The sequence below is a fragment of the Streptopelia decaocto genome, assembly GCF_964273445.1.
Source record: "Streptopelia decaocto genome assembly, chromosome: 4".
NCBI classification, from domain to species: domain Eukaryota; kingdom Metazoa; phylum Chordata; class Aves; order Columbiformes; family Columbidae; genus Streptopelia; species Streptopelia decaocto.
In genome coordinates, this window is record NC_138658.1 from 43,634,077 (window position 1) to 43,661,257 (window position 27,181).

At 38.7% G+C, this 27,181-nt stretch overlaps 1 protein-coding gene across 1 annotated transcript in view; it reads left to right on the forward strand.

Annotated features, from left to right (window-relative positions):
* The window catches only part of WWC2 (WW and C2 domain containing 2), a gene marked incomplete at its 5' end in the record, with an annotated part of 99,578 nt that overhangs the window by 28,489 nt on the left and 43,908 nt on the right, over nucleotides 1-27,181 (forward strand). Inside the window, 4 exons of the mRNA XM_082050552.1 lie at nucleotides 6,131-6,240; nucleotides 19,412-19,615; nucleotides 20,633-20,709; nucleotides 24,649-24,728. Of these exons, the coding sequence (XP_081906678.1) occupies nucleotides 6,131-6,240; nucleotides 19,412-19,615; nucleotides 20,633-20,709; nucleotides 24,649-24,728 (471 nt within the window). The remainder of the gene's footprint in view (nucleotides 1-6,130; nucleotides 6,241-19,411; nucleotides 19,616-20,632; nucleotides 20,710-24,648; nucleotides 24,729-27,181) is intronic.

A 27,181-nucleotide genomic window follows, 5' to 3' on the forward strand; every position in this document is an offset into this window, starting at 1 on the left:
AAACATCATTGAATGTGGTCTAGTCCTATCTACATGAACCCGTAGCTGTCTTGTAGTATGGGAGATGATGTAAACCACTGTCACGACAAGTTCAGTACTGGAAACCAAGTTTTTGAACTTGTAAAATACTTGTGAGAGCCCATTATCCCCGTAGTACCTACCCAAATAACGTCCAGCCATTCTATCTTGCTGTAAGGTGGTGACCTTATGTATCAGTCTTAGTATAACCCTCTATCTGCATGGGTGTACATTCTCATTTACCAATAAAACCCTCTAAAACCCAATAAGAGTTTTAAGTCCTGCAGCCTGTTTTAACTATTCAAGGTCTTAATATAATCATAGGGTAGAAATTGCATGCTATTGAAGATGACACTGTGTACATCCATGTGTTTTTTAGAAAACTAGAATCAGTGCCCAAATATCTCAGGTTTCCATTATTTTCATAAAAATTTGACTTCTTCATCTTCATGTTACCAAGAGCCAAATGAGCTGAAATCTGGAAAACAAGTGAAAATTCATGAAATGTGTCCAGGAAGTACTTGCTGATTGATTGAATAAATCAAAAGTGTTTAGCTCTGCTGTGACATTATTCTCTACAGCTAGTTTTTGAGTATCCAGTTGTGGTGCAAAAAGGTGGAGGCATGGTACTGTTCATGTACTGCTGACTGCCCCGTGTAAATGCCAGGAGTGTGGCTGGGAATGTTTGCCTGTAAACCTGTCCTGTTGGGTGCAGGCATGTGCGACACAAACCAGGCATAATGGTGCACGTGCTAGTGGCTAGAGGCATGGAGCGGCATAATTTAACGTTCCTGAGAATTTTTTGTAATTAAAGAATGGGGTGATATTTAGTTTCAAGTACTCTTATTTATTTTGTGTTGGTGTAGAAAAGGTAACATGCATGTTTGCTGTCTTTTAAATATAGACATTTGTTAAGGTTTTGTTGCACACGTCTTGTGAACAAGGTAAACAATGTATGACCTTACTGTATTTATTTATTTTACACCACTATCTTAAAGCAGGGGCTTTAAGCTATCTTAAAGCCTCTGTGCTACTCCTTAGTTGATGTGTTTTAATATTGTACTGATGTCCACTTAGTCACTCTTTCAAAATAATACCTGTAATAAAGTGGCAGTATATCTTGGTAATGCCCTTGTTAAAAGAGAATGTACCTAAGCAATACAAAGCTTGTACATAATGTCTTGGCCTGGCACCTGAATGGGAGGCACTACTGTGTTAAGAACATGGTGTTTAGAAGCTGAAATCCTGTCAACAAACTTATGAATGAGCTTTTCGGAGAGAGGAAGGGATTGTGTGTGGGATTTGCTAGTTTACTGAACCGAACGAATAAAAAATATGGTAAAAGGGTGCTTTATGGGCGTGCAAATTCTGCCCTTTTCTACAGATAAATGGCCCAGTCACTACTTTTAAAGTTAGGAAAGTGACAGCAGTATTATTAATAAAAAGTAAATGTATTTTGTCGCAGCTTCAGCCACTGTAATTTGTAGAAGAGAAAATTGTCTTCCTGATGTAACGTAACTTTCATGCTGTTAATGGATACTGAGCTCAGCCATAGGGAGCAGTACTGCCTCTTTTTAATTCTGACCTGCAACGTGGAACTGGAGCTTGGTCTCTTTTGCCATTTTATATGCACTTTGGTGCCTGGTATAGTATTCGTCCTGCTTAAATTTAGTTACCTTGTATGTGCTAAGGAGCATTGCATTCAGACTCCTTCTGTAGTTACTAGTAAGAGAGGGAAACCTTCGATGTGATCAATCTTTAAATAGATGTGTTGAATCAGACTCTCTAGGGAACCTAAAGGAGTAATTTGTGTTAGACAACTAACTTTTGAAGTTAATGAGATCGATTGCACCCCTGAGTTTTATATAAGAAATCTGTCTTGGGTGCCTAAAGTGAGTAAAATCCATGTTTGGGAGTATATTTGGGATGCGATTAGAAACATGTTTATAGATCCTTCAAAGTCACAATGTCTATTGCGTTAGAAAGTTGGGTAGGAATTGAATTGATTTTAAGATTCAACTTGAGCACTAAATTCAGGAGTTCTAGTGAAGAATTTAGAGCCTTTTTCTTCTATTTATACATTCCTTTCCCTGATCAGTTGATTTAAATTTTTACATTTGCTGGTCTTGAGCTGCCGGATCAAAATAAGAATTAAATATTTTGTCATCCTTTTGCGAAATGAGAAATTAGCAGATGCTGATCACATGTTCCTATTCTGTGTCATTGCGCTAACTGAAAATACTTGTGGGGAAGTGCTCAGAGGAAACTTTTTGTGTTACTGTTGTGTTATTGGTAAGTCATCTGTACACCGTTCTATAATGGTGTGTGTAGTTAAATGAGCCAGATTCCAGGTAGGTGTGCACGTGGTCCTTCCATCACTGGGTTGCTCTTGTTATAATAGGTGCTCATTCCTGCACATCTAAATGGTAACTTGTGTTTTGTCTTCTCAGTTCCCAGAGTGTGGAGAAGAGGTATGTTTTTCAGAACAGTTTCTGTCTAGAAAAAGTGATAATGCATTGTAAGAGAATATAAATAATGTGTAATGTACAATATATGAGAATAAATGGATGTGAAATTTAGTCAGTACAACACTTCATATAAGTGTCATGCAAGATCTTGCTACATGGCAAAGAACATGAGGTCATTTGGGTAGGGGATAATTGGGTTTTAGAGAAAGTTTTCAAATGTGTGTTGAAGATGTTATAGAAGTTGAGCATTGACCCTAGTTATAATTGAATTCAAAACTACAAGTCTTGACTGTAGGTCAAGCACCACACAGCAAAGGAGTTGTTCTTGGAAGTAGTTTTGAAAGAGATTTAGATGAACCTGTTCATAATTCTCAGATGTTTATGTACCTCTTACCAACGTGCATTTTCTTCCTTTCTAATTGAGGAAGTCTCAGATTTTTTTTTTTTTTTCCCCTCTCTGTGTCTCTTCCCTCTCCCCCTGCCTTTCCTGAGATCCAACTACTGTAACCTTTCTCTCTTCCCCACACCCTCCACCACATATATTAGAAATCACAGTGTATCAGTCTTACAAAACTGATGCAAATAATTCTACCTGAGTAAAACATGTCAAGCTGTACTCGCATAGTCCTTCAGAGTGTGGGTAAAATCAGGTCTTGAAGTATCCTGAGGAGGTCAGTGGTGCTGGTATCATCTGGCTTTAGAATAGAGAGAAGACCAAATTCCTGAGTTACCTGTTGATAAAGCAGAGTCATAATCATAATATGGGTAACCTCTGGTTCAGTGTTACAGTTTATTTAATCCTGCGTGGATTCTGGAGAAAAAAGGAGTCAGAGCAAGAATGCAGCATTACTCTTGCATAGAACAATGTGTTGAAAATAGCATGTGTGTATATATATACACACACATACATATGCATACAGATTTTTAATAACAGGCACATTGATAATCTCAGATCACAAAAGTGTGAAATAATACAGTGGATTGTCCATATCTTGACAGAAAGATAGCATTCACTAGTATATGTAATAAATTTCTCACTTTTTGTGGACCCTGACCTTAGGAAGAAACCTTTCTTCTGTGAATTTTTGTGGTCTAGGGAGTACAGCAAGCAAGAAAGTGCACAAAGTTGTCCAAACGGAACAACATTGCACCAACAGTCCATCAGTCTGTAGTTATGTTTCTGTTTCACAGTGTCATCAACCTCTTTATCAACTTCAGATGCACATACAGACTCTTATAGGTGTGGCTGCAGCTGCAATAGCAACTGTTGATGATAACACATGTATCAATGTAGAGTCTACATTTTAAGATCTTAGCTTAACTTTATATTTCGAAAATGTTAAAGAAAAGTGTGGATTTGAAGTGGCAGTACAGCTTCTGAATTTGCAAGCTGTATTTGTCTCCTGTGTTTCCCAGGGCATCTGTGAAGTGATTTGCAATAGCACAATTATATACTGTTTACGTAATGGAAATAGAGAATTCTTCCTGGTTTTCTTAAGAGTAGCTACTTCTTGTTACACATGCCTGCTGCTTTTTCTCTTGATCTGAGGAGTACGCTTCTATCCGTATGCTGAAATTGGACTGTTGCAGCCATATGGGGTTAAGTAGATAAAAATGTTATATATGAGCTAAATGCTAATAAATTAGTCTTCACTTGGAAGGAGTTCTATAAAGTTAAAAAAAATTAAAAGTGCCCATAGCTGAGAATACTTGAGCTTAATGATATGTATTAACCCCCACACACACCTTTTGTTAACTAATTATACTTCACAGTATACTAAATGTGGACTTTAACTCATCCTTTTTAGAGTATCAACATTCTTTAAGAACATGTAAATTGATGACTATAAACGGAAGAAGAATTATAAACCACCTCAGAATATCAGTGCCCTGAGACACAGCACTTAATCCTCTACTATGGTGCAATAAACCTCATTTTTCTTGGGTCATGGTTAATTAATGTAATGGCAGTCTGTCTGTCATAGCTTATTATGTCACAGATAATGATCTTCACACAGACAAGATTCCTTCAGTCCTTGCTCTCAGGTATTATTTCCTTTCCAATTACATCTTGTAACTCTCTTTGCTTTCAACTTTTGTCTTGCTAATTTTCTCTTCCACTTTACTTATCTTCATGTCATGGTAATCTCATCCATTTGCCATATATATGTTGAAAGAAAATATTGTTTATGTTGGGACAGTTCTGAGGACTCAATGCAGTCTAATATCACCCTGTGCTGATTGCTGCTCAGTTGTAAAAGTCCACATCAGGCTCAAAAAATCTTGTGCTATTGAAAGACTGGAACAAAAAATAGAGTCATAGGGATGTAACACTCTTAAGTAATTGTGATCTTGTTATGTACAAACCTTTTCGTGTTTTAAAAATCTGTTCAGGAGCAGTTTTCCTGACATAGTTCAGATCTTAAGGCTGCAATGTCCAAGAATGATCCAGCAGAGCAGAACTTGTCCAGTACTGCCTGTATTTCGGGGCCTCTGTCTCCCTCTTCTTCTTTTGTTTAAGGTCCAGAGTAAGTCACTCAATTAGTTTTCCAGGTTTTTTTAGTGTCACTTTAATTTATGGAATGTCTGGGATGAGAGAGCGGCTGCTATTCATTCTCATGGTGTCTGACTTCTGACAGGTGATAACACCTGGACAGCACATCCACATGGCCAGAATGGTCTGTGGTCTCACCTACAGAATGAGCTATAACAGTAATAAGTCAGTATTTGATTAAAAATAAATTGATATGGAGTGCAGATGAAAAGCCAGGATAGTACTGGGATTATATCCTTCCTGTGGAGGTAGTTTTAACATCAAGTCTTGTGATTGTTGCTAAGTGAGGTGTGTATTTTTGATGAAAGTTGAATGCTTATGTAGAGTTATAAATGAATTTATTACATACCATCTGGGCATGTTTATGCTAGTTTGTTATGATTTCTGCTAGACAGTGTTTCAAATATTTTTACTACTTGAACTACATGACCTGTGTTTTGAGTTAATGTTAAAACATTAAGGCTAAGGATGACATTGAACTTTGTTTTTTTTTTAATTCGGTTTATGACATGTTTTACAAAAATCCACATTTTTAATGTAATTTGAGGTGGGACTTCACAGCAAGATGTGCCCTATAGATGGCACAGGTTCACATGACTAACCAGGTTTACCAAGGGGCTGTTGCTTTTACACGATTGACGACGCTTCCTCTGAGCGGTTGTGTCCTGGGAACTCTGACATGGGTATCCGTGTTCCGTCCGCTGTGTGCTGTGGACAGCCTGGCCAAAGTTTGATTGTGTGCATCGTCCTGGCTTCCAAAGGCTTCTCAGAGCAGCCTTGCTCGGAGCAGTGCCGTGTCCGGGTTTAAAAATGAATGTCAGCAGTGTGAGAGGATACAACAGGTAGGCTTGGCTTACTACTACAGACCTGGTCTCTCCCTAGAGATCACTGGGAGGTTTAATGAATTCAGAAGGATGGAATAGGGAATAACAAACCTAAAGCCTAAGCTTTAAGAGGGATAAACCAGCTTGCTCCCTTTTCTCCCTGCTATATTTTTTTAGCTTCTGTCTTAATAGGTATTCATATGGATAACAAACATATGTATGGAAGAGAGAAAAGCTATACCATTAACTTGTTTCTTTGGTTTTAGGTTAACAAAACCCTTGTCATTTGCGGATTGTGTTGGGGATGAACTACCGTGGGGATGGGAAGCTGCGTATGATCCTCAGATTGGTGTATACTATATTGATCACATCAACCGTAAGTATTTTTCAGTTCGCCATATTGATTATATAAGAAGGCTCATCATGATTTAGAGTTTCCTAAGTAGCTTTTAAAGCATGACTGAGAGTACGGAAAAATTTATTGTGAGAGAAGTGTAGTTAAAGTAACAATTTCTGATTTTCAGTGGACAAACTACCCCATTTGTGTGTGTGGGTTTGTTGGGGATGGTTGCAGATGTATTATAGCTGGCTCAAAATTATTCCTATGACTCTTCATCTTTTGCTGTGGAAGAAGTCCATGTAATGTGTAGTAAATAAAGATAGTTTACTTCTGTTGGTATCTGTAAAGTATATTATGTTTGGTGGCTATTAAATGTTCAGTAATGCACACTGGCAGAGAGAGTCTGTATGAGTAACAAAAACCGGCTTCAGTCTCACTACTGAAAGGAACTACTGTGGATAAGGTAGTAAGGAGTGTGTGGGCTATTTGTAAAAGGGTTACAAGAAAATCTGCTGATACAAAATGACTACACCTGATTTCACATATATTTTTTATTTGCATGGGAATTATGTCTAAGCCATAAAAAACTACAGCAAAATTTGAAATACAATGCTTGTTGACTTATTGAAATGAATATATTCCTGAAAGCATTTTAATCTTCTTTTTATGGGTCTGTTACTCCATATTAATTGACAAATTCCATTTGAGATCAATACCTGAATATAGGTGCCTGCATCTGTGCTAGCAGTGCTGTGTACTTAAAGAATGTTAAGGTGTCTGTGGCCACGTGAAATGCTTTAGGTTAGCAAAGCCAACTGCATGAGGTCAGCAGGTATGGCATGGACAATAAGAGACCAGTGGTCTTTGGAACAAAGGTGGAGATGAGGCTCATTACCCTATGGCATTCTGAAATGTATGGGCAAGTGAATCAACTCTGAGATGTTTAAGCTGCTTTTTCAGTCAATAGTTATATGGTCAATACAGCCTGTGTAATGTAAAGTGTGATGTAGCTGCCTGTTTGGGTGACTGCTTTGAAGAAGAGCTGATTTTGGCTCTTTTGGTTGGGTTGGACTGGGATGCTGATAACCAGAATGAGACATTAGACATCTACTGTGCTTATTGAACCACCTGCAGATAGACACCTAATCTTGAACTGAATCCCATCCAGTTACCTCAATTGGGGTTTTATAGCCCTGCTTTATTGGAATAGCAATGGGAGTCGTCTGATCTTATGTGTGGTGTTAAATGTTTTTGAACTTTAAAAAATTAGGGACATACTTGGTCGAATTCAAAAGGTGAAGAAATAAAAGGATTTCCTTCTGAATCTAAATGCTGTTATAGAAGGAAACTTGTCTTTAGCTTCTGCTTTGGCTAAAACTATAAAATTTAAAGCTATAAAATTTTGAGCAGGCAGTCCACATTTCTGGGTGTTTTGAAAGTGTTTTCAGATTGCTACTCTTCGTCACTCTGATAATTGTGCTCTTTTATTCCATTGTCAGTTCTAAAAATCCCAGCCTTTTAGTTTTGTTGCCTTTAAAAAAAGGGGGGGATTACATATTTTCCTTATGGTTAAATGCTATTTCTGTGCATTGAAGGTGAATTCCTGAACACTACAAGCTGTTCATGGGTTGAAGTTCTGCTTCACATATGTGTAAACTCTTAAGGCTTGGACAGCATTGTCCTGGAATTCTCTTGACATTTGTTAATATGCTGCAAACACTGATGTTTTACTTAATAGAGGAGTTGTGTACATCCATCTGTGCACATCTTTCTGTGGCCGGGCCAAATAAGTGTGATTAGCTAGGTTTCTTTATATTATGTTACTGTGTATGATGGATGACAAAGTGGTATACTTCGATATACTTGAACTGTTTTCCATCGATTGTTCAGTTGTGCATTTGGTTTCTGTTACAGTAACATACACATTGCATTGTAGCGATTTAAATGAAACTTATTATTTTGTAAAATGGTATATTTAAGTTTTGTGTGCTGTATTTTGCAGTGTTTTGGTGAGAGTACTCTTGAGTCAATGGCAGGTGAACTGTTGAAGTGTTTAATGAGCAGATCATTTGCCTGATGTGCCAGGTGTGGAGATTATAACTTCTGCTTTATCTCACTGGAGCACATGTGTTGTTTTGGTGCTATTGAAATCTTTGGTATGGAGGTCACTAATAATTAGGGAGGGAAAAAGCCTTTCTAGAGAGTGTTTTTTGCGCCTGCTTACTGCTTTATTAGCAGTGCAATAATTCAGATGTGTTGAATACGCTTTTTGGATTTGAAATGTTAAAATACTCAGTCAGAACAATGGGTATGTTAGAATGAGGAAGATTCCTTTACTCTTTTACCTGCATGAGTTTTGATTTTGTTAATTCTTTCTTTTATTGGACCAAGAAGCTCAGTGAGAGAGAAAAAACTGCACGTGCTGGTAGGAGAAGGACCAGATGGGTAGATGCCTGAAAAACAGGTTGGATGACATGGAATTTTAGGACCGTAAATGGCAGCTTGAGGGAAGAAATCTGCTCCCATGTATTAAGTAGGGAGAGTTGACTAGAAACGTTTCATGTTCACTGCCTTCTGCCTGGATTCATTTCAGCAAAATGTTTGAAGGAAGTCCCATTGATTCTCTTCTCTCACATCCCATAATTAATTACTCTGAACAGCTTTTCTATTATCTGCTCTTTTCCCCCTTCTTTTCCCCCTTCTTTTCCCCCTTCTTTTCCCCCTTCTTTTCCCCCTTCTTTTCCCCCTTCTTCTCCCCCTTCTTCTCCCCCTTCTTCTCCCCCTTCTTCTCCCCCTTCTTCTCCCCCTTCTTCTCCCCCTTCTTCTCCCCCTTCTTCTCCCCCTTCTTCTCCCCCTTCTTCTCCCCCTTCTTCTCCCCCTTCTTCTCCCCCTTCTTTTCCCCCTTCTTATAATGTCAATTCTTCAAAAAATATTTAAATCAATGCATATTTTTAAATAAAAATAAATATTTTCCAGATCTGTGTAATTACCTGTCTCAGTCCTTTACCTTCCCTTCTCCCATACAAACCTGAGAAAAGCCTGTTTTCCTTAGCTGCTGGGAGAAACTCAGTTTCTTCTCCACAGAGGGGAAGAGTTGGCTGTGAGCAGTCTGCAGTTGTAAAACACTCCTGCAGACGTGAGGAACTTGCTTTTGGTGTCAACATGTCTAAGTGTGATTTGTTTGGTTTTGTCATCACACATTTTCTATAATTTTATATATTTGCTTGAAGTTTGTTTTTTTGTTGTTGTTGTGGTTTTGTTTTTGTTTTTTGTTTTTGTTTTGTTTTGTTTTGTTTTTTTTTCAAATACGGTATTTGTGTTTTGTTTCTGTGTTCTCCTAGCTCTTACTGATTGTCTTAGAGCTTTCTCATGATCCTTTTGGATGAGGTAACACGCTTTGAGAAACACTGACTGAGGTCATTACCTTCTGAATATATTACCCCAATTAGGAGTTTTAATGTGATGCTTTCAGCTTCAAGGGAGACCAGATTACGGGCCATCTGGCAAGGCAGAACATGCATATGATGTGGGTAGCTAATACCATAAGAACCTAAATGCTTACCCTGTGGTTCAGTAGCGCCCTTTGTAAGAAGGATGACTGAAGGGATATGATTTGATGGTCAGGGACTGGGGTGTTCCTTTTGTGCAGAATCCGTCTTACTGTGGTTTGGGAGAGTCAAAAATTTTTATAGCTTACACTATTCACTCTTACAGTCATTATTGCTTGTATGTACTCATGTATTTATCTACTTCAGCTGTCTAATTTGCCAACATTTACTAATTTTGCTAAATAACATAGTCAGGAACTCAAGGCAATACTAAAAATAACACAAACCTATTACTCTATTTTGTATATCTACAGGCAAAGTCATCACTTTCACATTTTTCCAATTCTTTTGCAGGGTTTTCAACATCAGGTGTTAAGTGGCTAAGATGCAAACATTTATGCTCTTAGAGCTTGGATTTGCAAACACTTTTAAGCTGATATAATCTCTGAAAGAATTAGTCCTACTCTATTGCTACCTCTGGCCTTTTGTTCTGTTCCTGCAATGTTTTTGCTTATACTGGCATGAACATTTGCATGGCCAGACAGTGAATCAGATCAGGGAGCTGATTCGAGTTGAAACTAATCTGGTATGGAAAAAAAAGTTGCTGTTTGTTCTCCTTTCCACACCCCTATATATGCAAGCAAGAGAGGGAAGGTGACCTGGGAATGCAAATGGTCAGGTGGAAGAGACAGGGGACAGCTGCTTTTCATGGTAGCACTGGTTAAAGGTATTTTAAAATTACAGCTTTGAACTTCCATCTGTACAGGTTTGCCAGGAAGCAGTTTTGACTCTGAGGCTGTGATTTGCAGGTGCACTTCTCGGGTGGTGGCAGCTGATGCAGCTGTCATTGTTTGCTCTGGTTCCTGCTCCCACATTGTTTCAGCATGAGGATGTGTAGTAAACGCAGACAACGGGGAAGCTCTTGGCTTTCTGCCGCGTGTGAGTTGTCATTCCCCTCCTTCCCTTCCCCACAGCCGCTCAGGTTTTCTGATCCAGATTGTTGCATGGGATGTGTGTAGATAAACAGCTGTGGAGTTAATGGGAGCAAGAAAGGGAAGCTTCTACTTCTGGCTTGACATGAGTCTGTGGGAATCCTGAGCTGGGTGAAACAAGTTCTGTCTTGCCTTCAGCACCCTACATCTTCCTAAATAATTTATCCTCTTTACTTCCAGTTCTCATTTTCAGGCTCAGGAATAACCAGGCAAGTGGTTTTCTTCATTGCATTGGTCTAGTTATCCTGTAAAATACATACTCTGCTTTTAGCAACGTTTAGTGACAAAGGTAACAGGAACTGAATCACAGTATTTAAAAGATAAGAATGGGAAGCAACAACTACTCCTAGCCCAGTTGTATTTCAGACCATCACAATCACTTTATTTTTGCCACTCTGTACTTTGTATTCAATATGGTGATTTTTCTCCCTGCCCTCCATCCCCAGAACTTTTCTTCAAAACAGAGTTAGACATCTACCTTCTCTGCTTCTGCAGCTGCTCCATGCTTAGTTTTAGTTGTCCTCTTTGGAAGCATGAATGCACTTTTCCGAAGCATGAATGCACTGTTTTGTCCTCAAAGAAAAAGAAAATTGGGTCAGAGTGATGCTAAAACCTCAGGAAGCATAGAGGTAGAGGGATTTGTGTTTGCTTAGCTTGACCATAGAATTCACTGGAGGTCTTCATTTCCGCACTTGGTTTCCTTTCTTCTGAAACGTTCAAAGCCTCGCTATTTACTTACACCATTTGACACTCGTAACACAATATTATAACTACAGGTATCCTATTTCTTGCTATAATCTTAAAGGCTTTCAAGCCAGTTTGCACCTGTGAACTGGTTTATGGGAATTTTTGTAGATAGCCTGACTCTTCTCTACTCCAGCCTGGGACTGTAGTACATCTGCATCTATGAAAGTATGGCAGACTGCTTCAGACAAGGGAGAAATCTGAAAATCCCACCATGAGTCAGCAGTTACCATTAACTTGAGGGAGCTGAATGATGTATCATGATCATAAATGTGCAGTCTTTGTTCCCACAACCCATCACTGTCTTCTAAGCAAGTGGTGACATGCAGGCATTTGGGAAACAATTGTGAAGCCACTTTACTGTCAGCAAACACACGGTGAAAGCCTAAGAGCAGTATATTTTATCTTGAATCTTATTTACAGGTAAGTATCTTCTCTGCGCCCTGACTCCCGGAAGGGATTAGGGTAATCTGGTGCCGTGCTGGCTGCAGAAAGAGGGCTCTAGCAAGGAAGCCTCTGGATTCAAGATGATTTTAGCTGCTGACTTTTATGTAAACATCATACTTCTCTGTTTTTCTTATGTCTCAGTTCTGATTGCCACGGCAGTAGAACATTACCTACTTACTGTATAACGTAGAGCAAAATGCTCTGAGTTTCTACTGCATTTGACTGAAATATATGAGCATGTGCTACCCAATACCTAGAGGAAACTAATGTGCCGTAAGGATAACATACTTAATATTTCTTCATAAAAATTTCTGAATAAATATTTCTTGGAAATCTGCTCATGCTTGCACAGTGTAGCTGGAAAATTTTCTCTCATTACTCAAATTCAAGCACAGAATCATTTCATGGAGAAGTGAAGAAGGTGTCTGGTAAAGAGGAGGCATTTTTGTGTGCAGGCTCCGTGGCAGGAAACAAACTGTAGAGAGCTTGGTTGAGAGCATACTCTGAATAACCTAATTTTCCTCCATGTCTCTCTTTATAACCCATATTCCATCTTATTATGTGGTAGATTGTGATTTTCTACGAGTATCCAGCAATGTGTTAGATCATTTTTAAGACACTGTATATGTCATCTTGTTGGGCTGCCTGGTCTTACTGAAACTGCTGTCTCTGTAATGTGCTATTCTTTATTTTTATGTACCGATTGAACAAATATATCAGTGTGAAATGATGTAATATTTGTTTGTGAGTTCTTCCTCTAATTTTTGGGTATGAATTGCCCTTTTTTTTTTTTTGGAATGTGAATTGTAAGTATTTTTAAAAGTGGCGGGAGGGGGAAGCAATAAGGAAAAAAAAAAAGGCATTCAGAAAGCCTCTGGTATGTAAACAATAAAGTGCATTCCTCAAGCTAGTCAGTAACACTTGGTTATTCTCCCTGAAACTAGTGCTGGTACATTTGCTCCTTTGCTGTTCATTAGGACTTGCATCTTAATTGCCTACAATATTTGTTATGCCAGTTGAAGTACAATAAAGTGATATTTGCACTCTTTTTTTCTTAAGTGTACCTTTTTCTGATTGCAGGCAAGAAGTACTGGAGATTTGAAAGCCAGTTTGTTTATCATGAAACGTGGGATATACTTGTAGAATAAACATATCCGCAGGGATTACATAACATTGTTGATAAAATTGCTGTCGCCACCCGGCACTGAGCTAACTCGCATTATTCTGTGGTGGTTGACAGCAGACACCATTTTTCCTCTTCTGATGTTTTATGTTTGCACCATCTTGAAACATTTTTGTGCGAGATACCGTTGATATCTTGATTCTCCTTTGCTGCGACTGGCTCAGTTTGGCTTACCCTCAGCATGCAGTAAGCTGCTTCCCAGGTATCCCCTCCTCCTCAAACCACCTCTGTGGAGCAGGATGTAATCCTGTCACAGCAGAGACATGGGGGGCTGTTAAAAAAACAGTCTGGATTGAGCTTGCGCACTTTTTTGAGCCACTGGGGTTCAGGAGGAGCACCAGTGATGAGCTATTTGGTTTGGGGTTTTGCAGCCTGTGTTACTCGAAGATGGGATTTTGTTTGGTTGGAGGTAGTAGTCCTGCAATTATTATGCAAGACAACCAGAGACATTGGGTGTAATGGAATTATATTTTCATCACTTACTATTTCAGGCAGAGATATTGCCACTCTGACACAGAGTGCCTGGCTGAGCTGTGACATGGTGCAGCCCAGAGCACAGCCGGCTGTGTGGCCACAGACTTCTGTGGTGGTCAGAATGTCTTTTCAGGGCTCAGCCACTGCAGTTTTGCCACCTCTTGTCTTGTAGCCCTGGTTTCCAGGTCTGGAAACTTTCCTGTAAGTTGTATATGAGGGAGAAGGTGCATGGTATTGATGGGTAGATCCATATTTAAGATTCTAGTGGATGAACAGATCCGTAAGTGGGCTTGCTGCTGCCAGAAAAAAAGGATGTCTAGTTCCTTCCCCAGCTGGATTCTTCTTCCTTTATACTGGCTCATTGGATCTTTGGTGACATGGCACAACTCACCTAACCTGCCAGAATGTGGTGTATCTTCATGTTACCTTTTGGAACCAGTGAGTGTTTGGGTGGGTTTCGTGTTTTGTGCTGGGTTGAGCGAGCACCAGAGACTCTGCGAGACAGAACATGCGAATGTGTAACGTTGGGGAGTGTGGGTTGAGGTGACATGGTGGAAACCATCCCTGCCAAAAAGGAGGGCTGTTACAGCAGCTCCAGCTGTGGCACACAATCTCCTGTTGCTTTCATCCTTACAGATCTTAGGTCTCTGGTCCTTGTTTCTAAGCAGGTCAACCACTTTCCCTTGGAATAGTTGCTCTTCTGAGGCGGTGATTCTGCTACATTTACAAACTGAAAAAATACAGTCATATGTTTAAAAAGGTGAAACTCCTCTCTTCAGGGTGAAAAGTATAATGTCACAATTTTGTCTCCTCTTGCTATGTGTGTATCCTCAAGTAGCAATCTAACATCTCCAGCATTTTTTTAGTGGGAGCCCTTGAGAGTATTCATGCTCTGTGTTGCCTAAATGCAACGTGTCTGACCGAACACAGTTTACATGTGGGTCATTCTAGGGCCAATCAATGCTATTGTTTTGTTTGGCAAGGGGAGATGTTGGAAAACTATTGCTTCCACATATTGTTAATCCTGTAGTAAAATGTCCAATTCTCTCTTGTCTAGCAGTAGGGCGTAAGGGAGCCATTCCCTTCCCTGTGGGATTTTCTAGTGGGATTTTAATTTCATGTACTTTTGGGAAATACTGCTGATAAGGTAATAGTTTCCTTCTGTTCAAGTAGACTGTAAAACATTGGCAGAGCTTCTTGGTAGCAAACAGGAACATAACATATGAAAATATCACATTTTAAAAAAATGGCATGCCTGACTATTGTCTGTATCCTATGTATAATATATATCTTATGTATAATTACACAGAGCATGCATAATGTTGATGCCCTTGAAGCAAACTCTAGCCAAAGGAATAAATGAAACTCTCAAGGTGTAAAGTCAGTCCTGGCATTTTGGCTTTGAATTATTGTTCGGGCCAAATTCTTTGCTGAATTTAAGTGCATCAAAACTGGCTGGCAGGGAGCCAGGAAGGGTGCATTTCACAGGGGCAGTGTGATTAAAGCCAGCACAGCTCGCCCTTCTGAGCTGCAGGACTGCGATCATCTCAGTGCACAGGAACGTCCTTGGGTGGAGCTTGTACGGTCCTGCTGGGCGAGACCTCAAGTGTTTTCCATCTCACAGAATTTCCCCCCAGCATGGGTAGTCACTCAGATCTTTAAAAATAGGAGGAAATACACTACTTATATTTTTTTATGAATCTATTAACTATGCACTTGCAGTAATTTGTTTAAAGTTAAGTCAGTTGGTTTTAAATCAAGATCTCTTAATAGAATTGGGTAATTTTGATCTGCAAGTGGCTTTACCAAATGACGCTAAAACAAGTTAAATTAGGAATGTGTAACCAGAATATTAGGTGCACCACCATCCCCTCATCCTGTTAATATGGATTATTGTGATTGGACAGAGAAAGTTGGTATGTAATTTTTTTTTAATTTTTTATTTTAATCTAGGCAGTGCTTTTGATAGAGCCCGATGTACAACTGTAAGTTGTTTAATGATCCATTTTAAGGGGATTCCTTTAGTTCATATGTAAGTTCATGCCACGGAAAACCATAGCCAGTATATAATTTTCATTTTCTGTACAAGAAACAACTGAATTCTTGAATTTAACTATCTAGTGATGCAGAAAGTGTTGGAGAGGTCATGCTCGGTGATTTGTTTGCTCTCCACTGCTGATGATTGAAGTCCAGTTAGCAATTTCTAGAACAGATACAACCCACAGCTCTGGCTGGTGTTCACAACCAGCGCTTACTCCTCACCTGACCAGCAGAAACAACATCATCTCATCTGTCTGGCAAGCAATCTCTTTGTTGCATGATTAGTACCTGCTGCAGATGAAGTTGTAAGGCATCCTATTGCAGTCACCAGTGGAAACATTTATGTGCCCTAAAAGAGGGAATGGCACCTCCCAAGTTTGTTTTACATCAGCTGTTGAATAATAAGGGTAGGAAACTGTTTGGATGTTCTTTGTGGTTTAAATTGCATTCTTTGATTTAAGCGTGAAGGGCTTCACATCTCATTTTGAAATGTTCAGCAAGCTGTTCCCTCAATGATATGCATGTAACTATCTCAATAATATTCTTGTGTATACAAGTTTGACCTTAACAGCAGGTGCTTAAAACATTCTTGTCCAAGGAAAAAAATCCTTACCTTTGTGAGGTTTTATTCTGAGAAGTATAAATATTTGGTTTTGAAAAAACTCTGCTTTTAAAAAGTTTTTATTGGCTCTTGGAAGATGGATGTGCTCAAATGAACATGCTTTTCAAAATGCAGCACTATGGTACCAGAATTAATATCCATAGTTGTCTTTTTTTTTTTTTTTCTTTTTTTAAATCTGTGGGGTAAACCTACTCATTAAAATTGAGACAACTGAAAATTAGGGATGAACAAGCAGATGGTGCTGCTACACAGGCACGTGTTTATAGTTATACATATATCTGAACAACTTGGCAAACAAATTATATGCTTTTTTGAGTTTTCCGGTTCATAATATTTAAGAAAAATACTCCAGAGCCTTCTCTGCTTGGTAAAAGTTGAGTAACAGTTCTGCGATAGTCATTCCAGTACTGCTTTGCTTTTTCCAGAATTAAGTATTTTCCTAGCTGAATGTTCCTTCCAAAATGAAATACATGCAGATAGAATAGCTGAGAATAATTTGACCAGTCAATGTACCTACACGGGCAAATACCCAAACCTCAGTACACTGCAGTTAACAGTGTGCAATTTTTAAAAAGCAGGGTCACCTTTAACTCACTTATGACTCTCAGTATAAAAGATTTCAGCTCATGTAATCATAGTATTGTTCTGCACATGCAGCCTGGGGAAGCAAAAAGAAAATGTTTGATTGTATTTGTCAGCAGTACGAAATGATCTGCTGTTGATCAGCTTTGTCCTTCTCTTGCAGTCACAAGGACAGGGCATCTGTAGGCCACATTTTAGGACTCTGCAGGCTACATTTGGTCTTTGGGCTGCATGTTGAGCAATCCTCCCTTAAAACCTACAAGGCAATTACCTGCAACATGCTTGAAGATGAGACCTTCCAATCTTGTAAGATTATTTGGTGGCTGCTGGTTGCACTCGTAAAACGCAATCACATCATTACATTCTTGTAAAAAAAACAGCATAACTGCTTTTATCCTATTTGATCATTGACCCATGAGAATCCTGCTTCATGTTCTTCATCCTGCTCCACAGAAAAGGACACCTCTGGATACCAGCACTTCTTATCTTGTGTAAAAAACTGTGAATGTGGAGGTGTGTTAAAGTACAGCAGCAATAAGCGGCCACAGATGGGGACATGTGTTGACCATTTAGGAGAGAAAAGGGACCAATTTGCTTCTTTGTGTACCCGATATCTTTGTGGGAAAGATCAGGTAGCTATAAACTTGGAAATATATATGCGTGTGTCCGTAACTGTAGTTAGTTTTTTGGGAGAGAGTGTTCCTGTTGGGATTATTGGAAAACCAACTGTGTATAAAGCTTCTCTGCTTTAATCTTTTATGCACTGCACTTGGTTTTACATGATTTATGCTCTCTATGTATCTATTTTGTACATCTGAGAAATACCTTTCCCAAGTATAACAGAAATGCAAAGGCTTGTCATGTTTCTAAATGGGGGAGTGGGGTGGGTATGTATATTTATTTGTTTTTAAAAGCATCAGTAGTTCCACAGGCATTGTCAGTTCAGGATTCTGTGGGATTAGTTTTATGTGATGCTCCTTTTTATTTGCTTGTCTTTTGTTTTATGTGATATTAAGACCAAAAAAGGCTTTTGAGAAACTGGTAGTCAGTCAATATGGGAAATTGTTATTAACCAGAGCTTGTCCTGATTAGCTTTGCTATTACAAGATCTTTTTTCATCTATGGAGCTGAAAGAGTGCCTTCTCCCCAGGAGTGCACTTCAGCTGCAGGTGAGAGCAATCAGGTTGGTTGTGCTGCAGTTCTTTTTCCCCCCATGCCTTCAGCCACATGTTCTGTTTCCACACACCCCTCAGCATTGGTTCTCACTGTAAAGCAATTTAAAGAACTGCCACTAAAGTGGCAGAAATCTGACCCAGAGAATAAACTTACCTCCTCCTTTTTTTTGCAGAAAAATTCTGAAGTAAATACTCTGCAATTAAATACTTTGGTACTGAATGTCACTTTTTATCTCTGATCTATGTAGATTTACAGTATGTAATTTACAAAGAAAATGGAGCGTGGTGCATGTTTGCATTTAGATTTCCAACTTTTCATGGCTATGTCTTATGAGAATGTTTTTGTATTTCTAGCTTTAAAGGAAGAATATTCATTGTACAGCTTCAAAAACTGCTGAACTAAGTCAGGAAATACTAATGATAAGATTGAACTTTCAGCATTAGCTCTTCCTCTTTGGATGTTTACATTAAAAAATACATAAAAATCTTAAAACCTATAATTAGATTGATCTTATCACATACTTTCTTAATATGTATCACTTCATTATGTCTAATCCTTTCGTCTACACATTCTATGTAATTCTGGCTCCTGTATGGCCATGGTTGCTGGAGTTAAAATGGTTGACCTGAAGCCCCTTGTGAATTAAGGGCCTGTTCCAGCTCACTCATTTATGTTACCTGGGCAAGTCAGTGGGAAGCAGCAGACACCTCAAAAAGGCAGTTTGGTCCCGTGTATCTTGGCACCTGTCTTTGGTGGAGCCAAGTGCCCTCTGAGGGCGGCCCTCGCTGTCTGTTGACCGCAAAAGAGAGTTCTGTCTTAGCTCGGATACTTAGCTGTGGTCAGGGTAAAGTGAGGTGAGATAATCTGGAGAGTTAACACTCTGGTAGTTCAGTTACAGGGAAAGTTCAGAGAGGGAAAGGAGAGAGATAACTGCTATAAAACATGAATAACATATGGCTGTAAAAATTAATGAAGTGGGGAGGAGGGGGGGGGTTGAAAAAATATAATAGCCGGGATTACTTTTCATTTTTGTTCAGAAATGTGTTCAATAAAGTTGAAAGACTTTATTGATTCCATCATTTCTGAGTACTGTGGTGCAATTTTTTTTTTTTCTTGAGTTTTAGGATGTTATTAATTCAAGGTTGAAGATGTAGGAGTGATCTACATAAGCATTTACCTATTGTACCCTAATTCCTAGTTTCGCAATTGATCCCTTAAATACCTTTCTCGCACATGCTATTGTGGCAAAGAAAAACTTAAATAAAATTGAGTATCTGCTTACCAAAGACAAGCTATGATTTATATTTCTATAACTGTGGATTACAGGCAAAGAAACAATTCAGTTGCCAATGGATTTCAGCAGAGGTCTCTTTAAATCCTTTCTTTTTCTCCTATAAAGAAACAACACAAATAGAAGATCCCAGGAAACAATGGAGGCAAGAACAAGAGAGAATGTTAAAAGATTATCTTATGGTAGCCCAGGATGCTCTGAGTACTCAGAAAGAGCTGTACCAGGTGAAGGAGCAGAGGCTGGCACTTGCACTGGATGAGTATGTACGGTTGAATGATGCCTACAAAGAAAAATCAAGCTCTCGTACAAGCTGTAAGTACAGTAGAGAATACAATGTAACTTCATTGATCCGCACCTTGCAGGGGGTCTTGTTTCTCTTTAGGATGAGTTTTCAAGGTTTGCTATGAACACCTTGTACTCTGGCTTTTTCAGAGATATCATCCCTACTTCTTTTTTATTCTTTTTTCTTTTTTTAAAATATATATATAAAGATATTCTGCTGGAGAGAGCCCTCTTCTCTCTGATACAATTGAACTGCTTTGAACCCTGGTTTGGAACAGTTGGCTCTGAAAACTGTTTTTCATGCAGTTTGTCAGAACAAAATTCTGCCAAATCTAGGTTCAAATAGGATCTCTTGCACCTCATGATGCATACTGCAATGACCCAACTGTGTTGACAGCTATCTGCAACAGACCAAGGAGGGAATTTGTTGCTGCTTTATGAGAAAAGCATACAATGATTTTGTAGCCTGTGTGCAGTGATCAGGGGTGAAGTAGAGATACACGTAGAGGTACATACTACAACACTGGGCAAGGAATTGGCATGCAGTAAAGTGCTGTCAGAGGCTTGTTGTTGGCCAAACATCTCTCTCAGAAGCAGATGGTGTGATAAAAGTAACATGTACAGCTGTGGAGGAACTGAGTGGCAGACCTCTGAGGCTTCTGAATAAATCTGCTGCTTCTCAGAAATCCCCTTAGAAGGTTACAGCTTCCAGGAAGAGGTGACCATGAGATGGCCGAGCTAGAAGAGTGGGAACAGAAAGCAAGGGAAAGAAGGCCACGGAGAATGAGGTGCTACTTTAGGATCCTGGGACAGGCAAAGGCGGAGAGATACCAAATAATAGTAAGGGAATAAAGGGGGAAATTTTGATTATTCATTAATTATATCCATCCTGCAATGCTGGCTACTCTATAACAGGCTATATATATATATATATTTAAAGTATTATATGTGTTTCTGCACTTTGTAGTTTTAGATCAATGTGGATTCATTGAGGAAGGGACTAATTAATTATTTAAAAGTACTTAAATATTTGTCTTTTTTTTTAAGTATTCTCAGGCTCCTCATCAAGCACAAAGTATGACCCTGATATTTTGAAGGCTGAAATCTCCACTACAAGATTAAGGGTGAGAGTGATTAACTTATTTATTTCTATACTGTGTGCAAAGTTTATGACTATGGAATGCAAAGCTTAATCTAGCCAGAGGCATCCTGTACCCTGATACTGAAACCTCCTAATATCCTCATTAAATACCACTCAGAGGTTTTTAATGAACTTTTGGAGCTCTCTGTTACTTTCAGGTAATCCATTTTGGAGTAATTTTGACAGATATTCTAGTTAGATCTGGTTTAAATAAAGCTGATAACTATTTTCACTTGTATGCTTTTGTTTTTAAAAGGAAGAATTGAAAACCTTAGGTGAAAATAGAAAAGTAGTAGGCCAAGGTGAGCTGCAGCTAGATGACTGTTTTTACGCCGTTTGCCTTCCATGAGAAATGCACCATTAACTACATGAACAGCCTCACAAACTTACGTTGGTTTAAAAAGCACTTTTCAATAATGGTGTGAAACTTCACTCTGTTTTGTCAAAATGGAAGAGTTCAGATCAAGAATGAGTTTGTGTTCATATTTTGAAAGTGCTGCCAAACAAAAATCAATTATTTGGTTAACTCTGTCCAGTATGGTAACTAACAGACTCCATGTAAAGAATTTTCATTCACAGGTTAGTGTCTACTGAATTAATTGTGAATAAGGAGGTGATGGTGTGGAGGGCATTTAAAATCTTTATAGGGAGTGCATTTATTTAAGCTGTGGCATATAATGCTCTATGGATAGCCTGAGCTTTTGGTAGTTTATAATGAAAAAAATTAGATCAAACCATGGAGGTTAAAAAGGCAGCACCTCAGAGCATGGGCTTTTGATGATGGCTGGAACACAGACACTGCAATACAGACGCTGCAAAGCAACAGCAGTTTCTCAGCTCTTCCATTGCCCCCTCCTGGTTTCCTCACAGACCAGCACTCGTAGAAGCTTCCCAGAGTAACATCCTTCCTCCTTCACCGGGAGTAAGAATTATGATGAGGAGTCTTAAATAATTAATGTTTAAAAGGAACTGCAGAATAGCTCATTCAAGTTTTAAAACCCAGTATAAATCAAGGAGGATGGAATAGACCGTAAAACTGGTGTCTGGATGTTGCCCTCCTGACTGCTTGTACACCTGTTCATCCTTACCCATCTCAGTGTGTAGTCCCTTGTCCTTTAAGGAGAAGGGAAGGTGGTTAGTGAGAAAAATTATTTCAGCACTGGAGGAGGTGGGAAGAAAAGTTTTTAAGTTTAGTAGGGAGAATCAACAGCAGTAAAGACCCTGTCAGGAGCAAGAATGAAAAGACAAGGCGAGAGCTTCTTTCTAAAACGAGTGGAGCAGTAACAGATGTTCCCTTTGGCAAGGGGATCACTAGTATATTTGGGAAATTAACAGTAATTAACAGTGTTCTTGAAGAACAAAACACAGGAATGAATTTAAATATAGTCACAAGTCAAAGAGGGGAAAACTCAGACGTAGTCCTGTGCTCAGTTTCTCCAGTGGCTTAGATCTGTTCACTTCCCAGCTCAAGATGAAGGAACACTGGATCACCTTTTGGCTGCAGATTTACAATTTGTCTGTTCACTGAGAAGAGCAGGTGTGTTAATCACAGTAATTCATTTTCTGGAGGTGCTTTCCTCTCTTCATTGTTCCTTGGAGTCAAGGAACCCAATATCCTGCTGGTTCCAAACACCTGATTTATTGGCATTGCAAAGTCCAAGTTGCGTATGTGCCTAAAATAGGTGACCTGAATCTTGTCTGCAGAGTTTAGAAGGGTGCAGTCCAAGAGTATCTGTGTCAGCATAAAGTGTGTTGTCATCCAAAGACACTGGATATGAAAATCATTGAGGTAAGAAAAAGGGGAGCCCTGTGATTCTAGGACTGGAAAGTGGTTTTCACGGAAGATGGCAAGAGAGGTATGACTATTATCGTAGTTTACCCTTGTTGGAATGTTTGAGGATGCTTGCTACTGTGCCACCTTTTGGCATTTTACACTATATGCATGCGTGGACTTAATGGGAAACAAAGTTAGTCATTAGGAAGCTGCTAGCTAGCTATTTAGAATTTGCACATTGTTTAGTGAACTATTAGGTCAGATGTACTAAACCTGTTTCTCAGACTGGCCAAGGCTTTACTGGTATCATCAGGTTAATGGTGGCTGAAGGGGGGGAAACTCGGCATTTGAGGAAGTTCTGAATGGGCCTTTGGCCTTTTCCTTGTTAGCTGTGCTTAATATATGCGTGTGGAGCCTTTTGGATAAATGAATTGCCTGTTGTGCAATAGGTTGTGGAGAAAATATGACAGAAATCAGACAGCCGTTAAATTAAATAAGCAGAAGAAAGACCTTTCTCGTTAGATCAGAATTGAAGGATCTGATCCTGCAGTGGACTTTGGGGCTTTAATTAGTAATCAGATAATTCAAACAACACATATATCATCACAGTATGTTTATGCATATGCAGTGTGGAGGGGATGCACCTTTATAAAATAACAAGGGGGGGCTGTCGCTGTTGTTCCCTTAGTACTTGAGCACTGAGAACAGCAGAGGTTTAGCGCAGGAGCCGGCTTGAAGGTGCGATTAGGAGGAGGAAGCGAGAGGCCTGTCAGGTGACTGAAGATGATGTGCAGAAGCAGTAGGAAGGGGTTGAAGGATAAAACAAGTGAAGAGTTGTGAAAAAGTGGGAATTATATGAAAGTTTTGAAGGAGAAGACAAGGAGCACGAGAATAGCTTAATGTAAGTATGATGCAGTAAACAGAGTTTGTATTATGATGTAGGTCACATCCTTCTAGAATAATGTGCCTAACTCACATTTCTTTATAATGAAATGATGATGAATTATGGCAGAGGACACTCAGAAGATGATCTTGAGGAAAAACATAAGGGTTTCTGAGAGATCCAATCCTCTAAGTTGAAATCAAGTGTGCTTTCTACTATTGCTAATAATTATCATTTCTGATTTAAGAAAAAAAAAAAAAAAAGTTGTGTGTGTTTCTGAGAAAAGTTGGGACTTCTTCATATTTGACACAGTATTTTACCTGGAACACAGAGGTGATATCTGTTCATTTTCTATAACCTTGATCAGAACACTTAAGAGATTATTCTTGGGGTTTTTGTGCTAGTGAAGGAAGAAATAGTTAAGGAGCACTGAATGTGTACTTAAGAGACATTGCCTATTTATCATGCTAACTATTCAGTATGGTCAAAATAAAAACAGTTTTCTGTCAAGCAAAGCAACTGGAGGCCATATTTTGCAAAAGCCTGGAACTAACCCCTCATCTAAAGAACAGATATTTTATAATAAATATTTTATAGTGTATTTATATTTGCTAATAGCTGAAATAGCAATATTAAGATCAAAAAGCACGGAATATGCAAATTTAGGGAAAGCAGGGAAGGTTTTGCCAGAGACATTTCTATTTAATCGAGGTGCATATTTGTGATCCAAATGTGTTCAGTGTTTGCTGTCTTTCAATGAAGCGAATGTGAATCATATATTTAGTGATCCAGTGTCTGTAAAGCTTTATAAGAAAGGATGGTTCATAGGAAAAAAAAAAAAAAAAAAGAGTCCACACTTAGTCTTTTACAGTCCAAATGATTCGAGAGCTTCCTGGAATGAAAAAGTGAAAATATAATAAGCCTGAAAATAAGCAGGCATGTCCCTGTAGGACAGTTGGAATGCATGCTTAACAAGTAAGGAGTAAATTACTTGTTAAAGTTCTCTCAGGTTTAATAACACAGTGTGGTATCAATACAAATAAGGAATGTGATTTAATCTGCTTGTGTCCCTTTAATACTAAAGCATGTTGCCCATAGACATCAGGAAGAGAACAGATCCTTTTGTTTTTAATATGTGTCAGCAGAGCAATCTACTCTTTTTTTGTCTCATCTGATGTAGAGAATACATTAATTGTTCAAAGCCATGTGTTACGCTGTTTTAACAAGAGGAATTTTCTAACTCTTGCTTTGATTTAACACACAAGGTTAAGAAGCTGAAGAGGGAACTCTCTCAGATGAAGCAAGAGCTGCTGTACAAGGAACAGGGCTTTGAAACACTGCAACAGTGAGTAAAAGAAAATAGTTAAAACTGACCTAATTAAGTCACCTGATTTTTTTGGCATGGAATTGAATCCATCTTATGTGAGAGAATTATTGGAGGAGAAAACGAGAATCTAATAGCTCTTTTTGTTGTAGTTAGGAAGCAGGAGACCTGTAGAAATGGCAAACCTATTGTGTAAGTGTTAACATGAGAAATCTGGTCCCCTCCTATTTTTTTCCATGAGGTAGGTTGTGTTGCAAAAAGGTAGAAAGAAGGACAGTGGTTAAAGGTTCTGAGGAAGAATTTAGCTGCTCTCTGTGTCCCGTTTAAAAATTTTTTAAAAAAGGTAATTAGGTCTTTCCTTCTTCCCACCTCTAAGATCAAAAGAGAGACAGAGAGGAGAGTGTTGTTCTTGGAGGTATAAATGGTGCACAGCTGTGTAGGGTTTGAAATGAGTCACAATTTCACAATTTGAGGATTAGAGACCTGACTTTCTTTGTTCCAGTTGCTGGGATGCCTCGTGTCCAAAGGGCTGATGCTGAACTGGGTGAGCATTCTGGGTATTTAATCAGTTGGATTATTAGGGAATGAATTTTTTTCAGTCTGAGCATTCCCTGCTGCTCCTGACTTACAAAGTTGGGCCCTAAAATATTAGACATAGCTGGAACTGTCACCACAGAGAACTTGCTGCAGAGGAAGCCTTGCTAACAAGCATGTTTTCTTAACTAATGCGAACAGAAATTTATTAATGCTAGTTGTTTTCCATATTGTGGCACGTACCCATACCTTAAGGATACATTACGTGCTGAGTTGTGTGCTCTTCGTACACCAATTCCAGTAGCAGAAGCAATGTTGCAGCATTAATGTAATATTGTCTGGATTCATTTACCCTTTTTCTCAGGACCTCCTACGTATGGCAGCGTTCTGTCAGATAAGTAACAATTTTTATCCTGGAGAGCTTGCAGGATATATAGGAAGATTGACAAAAGATGGGAAAAGTGCGTTTCTGTCTTCCAGGTACTAAAATACAAAGTGATTTGCAAAGGATGACAGAGCATCTGTCTTTGAAGCTGAGAGATTTGGGTTCAGTTCTCAGTCCTAACCAAAATATCTTGTAGGCTGTTGCCTGTGTATTTTAAGATATCAGTTCTGTACAGTAGGATTTTTTTTAATTGGGAGAAAAACATTTCTGGTCCAGGAAATGGCCACTTATAACTAGATATGTGAAAACAGACAACAAATATTTTTCTGCTATGAAGAGTTTGAAGTCAATTTGGAACTGAAACCCCTCAGCATCTTAGGAGGATGCCAGTCAACTCTCTATCCTCCTTCATTTTGACTAAAACAGAAATGTAAGTTTTGTCATTTAAATATATAAAGGCTAGCAAGGAGTGAAGGGAGAAAAGGATTGTTGATTGAATTTATTTGTTCATAAATCAGATTCATTTGAAGCAAAATTTAGAAGAAGAAAGACATATTGATTCCAAAGCTTAAGGTAATAAAAACTCATACTGCTGTCCCAGGATTAAAGGTTAGCCAATCATGCTGGTTTTATTATATTAATTCAACAGTGAAGTATTGTTTCAGAGCAGCTTGCTCACAAGCCATTTTGATAGGAATCCAAAGCATGTTTCAGAAACTGTCAACAGCATTCCACAGAAACACAATGGACATTTGTTGTTAAAATTCAGTCAGCCACTTTCCAACAGTACTAATCCCATTAATTTAAAACAGGAAGATGAAATATCTTACATGTTAGAGATCTGTTTTGTCCATCTTAATTATCTACAGAGTTAAGCAGTTGTGATTTGAATGTGGCACATCATATTACTTGGCAGCACGTGGTGTGTTACCCAGTTGTTCATTCATGATCCCAATTGTTGGCATATTCTGTATATATTTGACCTTAGCAACCTGATCAGTTACCAAAAATTGAGTGTTGTCAGACATTGAGTGCATGCCTACCTAGGAAAGGGTTTGAGGAACTTTCAAGCTGAAACAAATATATCCTTGAATAGAAATCTGAGTGCTGAGTCACATAGGTAATTTTGTTACAAAAATGCAGTTCTAGTTGTCAGGAAGCCAGAAATGCGGAGGAAGGAAAACAGACGTGCTCACAGCTTAAAATGCTGCTTTAGAACCTTGGTATCTTAGTGCACAAAACTGGAAGTAAAATAGAATACTGTTACAGGTGTTTTGTGCAAGCTTCTGTTCTTGCAGGGGTTGCTCGGGATAACTTCTGATCATTAAAATATTTTTTCATTCCTGACTCACAAGGTTAGTGTCTTCTAGCTAAGATGATGGAAGATGATAAAAACAGAAAACCAATTGCATTATAAAATAATTTATCCTCTACTTGATACTTGACTTTTGTGAAGATGGCTGTTGTTTTTAATTTTGTGAAGCACAGCTGCAGTCATTTCTATATGCTATGAAATATTCAGTTAAACCAGAGGTCAGAGAAATGTGTTTACAAA